General features: G+C 41.3%; 1 protein-coding gene and 1 pseudogene across 1 annotated transcript in view; one reads left to right on the top strand and one right to left on the bottom strand.

The window, feature by feature from the left end:
• Positions 1–3446: 3446 nt before the first annotated feature.
• On the bottom strand, positions 3447–3544 carry LOC139981720 (U2 spliceosomal RNA; annotated as a pseudogene).
• A 1271-nt stretch (positions 3545–4815) lies between these two features.
• Positions 4816–6961, top strand: part of LOC139981692 (14-3-3 protein epsilon-like) — a 47019-nt gene continuing 44873 nt past the window's right edge. The window contains exon 1 of the mRNA XM_071994295.1: positions 4816–4996. Coding sequence (XP_071850396.1) covers positions 4933–4996 — 64 coding nt within the window. The 5' untranslated portion in view covers positions 4816–4932. The remainder of the gene's footprint in view (positions 4997–6961) is intronic.

The following is a 6961-nucleotide window of genomic DNA, read 5'->3' as shown; positions in this document are numbered from 1 at the left end:
CCCAAGTTTAAGTAGATTTCATCCAGACCAGTATTTTTGCCCGAGGTGAAGTACAATTCCAAAGTCCGGAAGCTTACTGGGAGTACTATGTATCACTCCAGGCGCGGCGGAACGGAAAAATTATTGGGGGGGCTAATGTGTGCATGGATACTATCTAAGCGGAGCGCCACCATCGGTTGGCGCGGAGCGTACAAGAAAATTTGGGTTTTTTTCAAATCCCCAGATGGCCGGAAACGGCACTTGCCGAGTGTTTTATGCTGCGAATACCTAGCCCGAAAATATGGGTCTCACGCCTGCAATTTCTCATATTGCACGTAAAAGTCTGTAAAAACATTGTAATTTGTATATTCGATGGTGTTTTAAGAGAGTAGCAATTACTCGTAGTGTACTCGCAAAGACGTTTTTGAGTGTAGTAAGGGCAGTGGCGGAGCTAGGGGTATTGGTCAGGGGGGCAAGAATGGTCTGTAGGGGCGCTTTCGACACTATCTAAGCGGAGCGCCACCACAGGTTGGCACGGAGCGTACAGAAATTTTTTGAATAAAGATACTCCCTAGATTGCAGGTAATGACCCCAAGGGCGGCGGAAGCACTTTTAATCTGGGGGGGGGCACCGACATCGAAGGGCACTTTGCAGAAATTCGATGGGAATGATACAGCCTTATATTTAGTACCCTTTATAACTCTTATTGTATTATCTTATTTGCGTATACACATCACTCCATCAACGCTCCCCCCCCCACCCCCACCCTCAAGGAAAATATGCATATTAGCACTGCAATATCCAATGCGCAAATTGGGAAACAAGGAACAAGTTTTGTTTTGAGTAAAAACGAGGTGAAATCATGCTAGTTGCTAATGTAGGAATCTTCCGAATAAGAGTTTATTTCTTGATAATATCTTAACAATTTTTTTCCATTCGAAATAGCTTTGAGTTTGACCCACAGAAATTCATTAGAAGTCAGGGGCGTAGCCAGGATTTGAAAGTTGTATACACGACTATCTGAGCGGAGCGCCACCATCGGTTGGCGCGGAGCGTACAAGAAAATTTTTGGTTTTACAAACCCCTCAGATGGCCGGAAACGGCCCTTCCCGAGTGTTCATTCTGGTTCCCTGGCCTCTTGCTAACTTGAGACACCTCAATTTTTATGTAGAAAAAGGGCACATTTTTAACCTGAGGAAAAGTGGGGGGCACGTGCCCCTGTGCCTCCCCGGTTCCGCCGCCCTTAAATGACCCTTTCCGGGCCCTGCTAATTTGCAGATAAACGGAGAATAAATAGGTGTCGTCGCCATTGTGTCGGAAAATTACAACAACAGAATATGACAAATGTCAATAGGTATATGAGAGCGCAATAAAATAGTCAATAATCGCGAATAAGTGAAAAGTAGTGAAAAGCTGAAAAGGGCGCCAGCAGTCCATTTGAGTCCGTCAGGGGGGGGGGCATCCGCCCTGACTGTATATATGAACGCTCCGCCACTAAGAAAGGGGATGTTGGAGAACTGGCTGAAATGAGGCAAGTCATTGGCCTAAGACGAAGTTGTGTTACGCTTACCGGTACTCACACTCACTGCTTCCACTTTTCACGGGGCGTGAAGACGCGGTTGGGGTGACAATGTGGTCTGTAGCCAGGGGACGGACCGAGGGTCCCCCAGCAATTACTAAAATTGTTACACCTATATAATATACGTGTGCATTGGACAGATCGACAAGTATGCATTGAAAAATGGGCAGATGCACGTTTCGGAGCCTTGGTAAATATTGGGGGGGCTTATCATGCATTTGCCCCCTCAACTTTTTCATTGGGGGGGCTGAGCCCCCCCCCCAAGCCCCCCCCGGTTCCGCCGCCACTGTATCACTCAGTTGCACATACGTGTGAAGTGGTATCCAATTTCAGCTTACATTCAAGCTGTTTCTACGAAACCAGGTTAAACTAAAATTATTCAGATCCTTTTTACAATTCGTGGATAATCTCGGGACAGCCTAGGCCTACATAAAAATCCATGAATATTTCAGGAAGAGTGAATACGAGAACGGTACATGAAATCCGTGTAATACCAAAAATCTAATAGTCCGCATCAGACGGACGACGGTCAGTGTGCTCTCCCCGCCTAACCGTTTTGTTAAGTAGTGAGGGGGTTGAATGCACCGACCCTATTCATCATCACTGCAGCCATACTGAACGAACTGTTTTCAATGTAATGGATAGAACCAAACTTCGTTTCCTGTTGTCGTCAACAACAAAATAATAAGTTTGTCCACCGAAGATTGCTTTCAGCTATACTGGACTGCAGCGAATTTGAATAGGGCAATGGTTCCTGGTTGTTTTTTTTTTTTTTTTTTTTATAACAGGGAACGTAATGAATTTGGGGTGAACGACATAACAACAAAATTTCTGTTCGCACATAATAATGTAATGACGAGAGATAACAAACCTTCATTTTGCACAAAACGTGTTAATATCTTCTTTGATTTTGTGATTCATGAAATGTACTATAGAATAATAAGAAAAGTGTGAAAATTATGAACAGACAACAGCGGTTAGCAGGGGCAGATCCAGGGGGTGTACCCCCCCCTCCCCCCCTCCCCCCCCCCCCCACACACACACAATATGAAAGGAGTTACCTTGCGTGTAGACCTTATTATGAACCAAATTTGTCAAGTATGCCTCAGAATGCACCATTTTATGTCTAAAATTTCAACAACAACAACAAATTCTGGTGGAGGAAGAGGATCCTTCTACATGGAAGTCAGCTTCAACGAACCCAGGGTTGCACACCCTCCCCTTTAAAATTATGGAACCGCGCCTGGGTTAGGATAATATCGGAATTTGAAGGAGCAAGGAATTCGTTTTCTAGGACGTCACCTTTGAACTTATAATCCTGATCTAGGTCACAGGTTCGAATCACTTTCTGGACAAAACTTCTTTTCTCTTCCAAAGTAGATGTATATACGTTAAATCCCTGGTATTCAAATTGGCGGTCGCGAACACCTTTTAGGGTAGTTATGATGTTTTCACTGGAGTGTCGCCGAAACTTCGGAAGAACAAAAATTGTCGGTATTTGTGGAACCGTCTTGAAAAATAAGTTACTTCTAAAGTTGCAAAATATACCACCAGTTTGCAGCTAAGCATCCTTAATCATTTGAAAACAAAATTCTCAAAATTTTAGGGGATATACCTCTTTCCCTTTCCCAGATCACGACATTCACCCACTAGAGGGTCGACAAGAAGGTGAAAATGGGGTCACCAAGCAAAACAGTTTTAATAACAGGGCGTTAGAGGGTCTGACGTTTCGGTTCTTGCGGCATAGTTTTGCAAGCAAACAGATGTAAAGAGCTTTAACTCTGAAGATATATACTTATTAAGAAAAGTCACCTAGGAAAGAACCTGGGCACGAAACACCAAACAAGCGAACGACTGATCCGCTCTCAACCCCAGTCCCCTTGCATCGAGACTGTGACTGTGTGATCATCGTCAAGTGTGTATCACGATCCCCCTCGAAGGGAACAGATACTACACATGATCTTAGCCAAAAAGCCGAGAAGATATATCCCACGTGCTAGACACTTCAGTGTGATATACAAACTTACATATATTACTTATGTGGTGATATAGATTGGTAACTTTAGCGTCAATCCCGCGAGAAGTTGATTTTTAGAGGGCGCTGTTTTAAATGATTTTCTCATTCTCGATGAGAGATGGATGTTTGCCTTGCTTTGTAACGTTTCGTATTATTTAGGTTACAGGGAACTGAAGCAGTTACAATGTTACACATGAAATAACACATTTATTGTTTATTGACGCAGGCGCGTAGCCAAGGGGGGGGAGCGAAGGGGGCAGCCGCCCCCTCCCTTGAGCATATTTGTTATTTTTATTTTTAATGTTTTTATGATATCGCTAGTATTTTCAAAAGAGAAAATGCTAAGATGCAACTTACAAGGCCTGGGAAGTGCCATTTTCAGCGATCTGGGAGGCATTTTCAACCAAAATTTTCTTGTACGCTTCGCGCCAATTATGATGGCGCTACGCTTAGATAGTTTGCAATGCCGAATCTACAGTTTCGCCCCTCCCTTGGCAAATTCCTGGCTACGCGCCTGTATTGACGTTTCTCTGTATGTAGATATATGTAACATATTTATATACTGTATAATAGGATTGATTGTAATATTCTGTATGCTAGTGGGGAGGGGACTGATCTCTCTTTATTTTCTAGGGGAGGAGGGTAAAGGTCGTGCACCCCGGAAATTTATGTGGCTAGGCCCCCATTCGAAAACTTGTGGCTGAAGGTTTTCTCACACAAATCAAGGGCGGATCCAGAATTTAAACTATGGAAGAGGTCGTGGAATCCGACTCGCACATAGGGGATCTGGGGCTCCCTTCCCCCCTCCTCCCCCACATAAACACCGAAAAGAATTAATTTCGTGGCATATTTAAGCTATAAATGAAGACTACATGCAAGTTAGTTCTAATTACTGGTTTTATCTGTTAACCGTTTTTGTCACTGGAGTAGGTATCACGGATTTTGTTACAAAATTTTACTTTGTTCCAGAAGATCAATGGCGAACCCATCGCTGATATAGACCAACTTCAGCCCATAGTACTTTCTCTTCTAGAACTACCTCTCCTCTTGCTGCCTAGTTGATCTGTGTCCGTAAGATGGACTAAAAAATGCGGGGAAATGTGTATTGTGCGGAAGCTTTGTAAACACACAGGACAGGTGGGTTAGAAAGGTGTGGCGGAATAATATTATAAATACATGTTAGGTGATTCACCCAGACGATCAACGGAACTTCTTTTTTAACGCAGACTACTATCATTACCCCGTTACACACGTACGTACAGTTACATGCACATGTTAACGAGTTTTGGAAATCTACAACCACAAGAGGTAGACTCTTCTCATCTGTTATAATCCGGAGAAGTAAACTTTCACGAAAATGGCAGACAAAGAAGAGAACGTTTACATGGCTAAGTTAGCGGAACAGGCAGAACGTTACGACGGTAAGATCATTCACGTTGGTGTAGTTCTCTGAATGTCTTAACGAAAACCTCATTGCTATCAGGCTTTTGTACTGTGAACAGGTATTGCCTAACAACAGACGCTAGTTCAATGAAATGACTGCTGCACACCAACGTCGGTAACCAACGATAGTCATTGACTTTACAAGAACATATAGGCCTAGGCCTTGTACTTCTATACTAGCTGTGTACGGTCATCAGAGTGACCAACAGTTATTCCTAATGTTACAACCTATACTCACAAGGAAACACTGAATGTATGAAAAACTGAGAAAGCCTGCAACTAAATGTTGGTGATTCTGATGACATTACATCTCCTCCCTCCATTTCATCTCCTCCCTCCATTACATCTCCTTCGTAGCCTAGGCCTAAATATTGTGTTAATCTGTTATGCTATAGAGTTAGGCTACATTTTAAATTTCAGGATTAACTTAGGGACCTGCTGATAGTAATACAGTCTATAGTATTAGTAAGTTATGGTGCCCTAGCTGAGGCCCAGGTCCAGGATAAGGCTTCGCTAGGTCCAGGTCTAGGATAAGGGCTTCATACGTTTTTTTTTTTATGTTATAAGCTGTGTAAAATAATAAAATCAATATTGATCATATAATATATAAATCTTTGTTTTAAAGTTTCTTCTTTTATTATTTTCATATAATAATTGAATGTTCTTCATATACACCTCTACAGTTCTGAATCATGTTTAACTATGAATCATAGCAGTGGATTTGGGCAGTGGGTTTGGTGAAGGAATAAAATCTTGAATAGGCAAAAATTTAAGAAAGAAAAAGTAGAGCAGATTGTGACATGTTTGAGAGTTGATGATCAGCCTATGACTGGTGGTAGTACTGATATTGTTCAGTGACAGTGGTAGAACCCATTATAAGCCTATCATTACCAGTATTTGTTTTTACTACATATATATGTCACAAGCTCACTTCGAAGAACTCGAAGAAGTCATCTATAGTATTTGAGTCTGTTCCGGTTAGAATCGGATGTAGATGGAAAGCATCGAGAGTCAATTCCAATACAAAACACTGTGTAGGCCACTTTACTTGTGTACAAACCATAATGATTGGCTTTGGGCAAAGGTTGTGGTATAAGTTAGTATTGAATTGAAATAGTGAAGGTTTCACTTCAACCTCAAGGAAGAGATATTGAAACTGTTTCACTGAGATATGAAAGTTTGTAATAATTGTTATGGTCAGGTCGTAGTAGAACTGGTCAATTGTTTTGTGAGTTTACCAACAAGAGCAGAGTACTGACAAATTCCACATAGCCATTACCCTTGAATGTTGACTTTCATGTCTTATCACAACAGAAATTATCCCTTAATTTTATATATTGAAGATTTGAAATATACCCAAATATCTACTTGAATTTTAACCCTTTTAAGACTCTTCATCATAATGAGATGTGGCCTCCTGGTAGGGATATGAGAATGTGACCATTGGTTGAGACAACTTATGATAGAAACTGGATCAGGGGATGGAAGTTGGGATGCTAGTGTACATGATACTACTGTAACTGCATGCGTATATAGACCTATATGATAGTGTGTGTACTGCAGAATCATTGTACATTGGCTGAGACAACTTCTAATGGGAGCAGAGTCCAACAGACCTGTTATTTCTATGAAAGAGAAAGCACTCTTCTAAATGCATGCATATACAAACCTGTAATTACTTTTCTGAAATAAAGTAATGCTCTCATGAGTCCAGTTGGTAAGATCAGCTAAACAATGTAAGAGAAAGGTCAAGGCCATTTGACAGGGGTGGGGATACTACAGTACAGTATATAGTATTCCTTTCTGTCCTACATAAAAGTTCATCATTTTACTTAAATTCTAATTCTTTTCAAGTACTCACTTTCTTTACAAATACTTTACTTAAGAAGTAGATGGTGAAATTTAAGTATAATATAATATCAATCAATGGTTAGTTTTTTGTT

The sequence above is a fragment of the Apostichopus japonicus genome, chromosome 15, assembly GCF_037975245.1.
Source record: "Apostichopus japonicus isolate 1M-3 chromosome 15, ASM3797524v1, whole genome shotgun sequence".
Classification (NCBI taxonomy): Eukaryota; Metazoa; Echinodermata; class Holothuroidea; order Aspidochirotida; family Stichopodidae; genus Apostichopus; species Apostichopus japonicus.
This window is presented reverse-complemented; position numbering and strand designations above follow the sequence as displayed.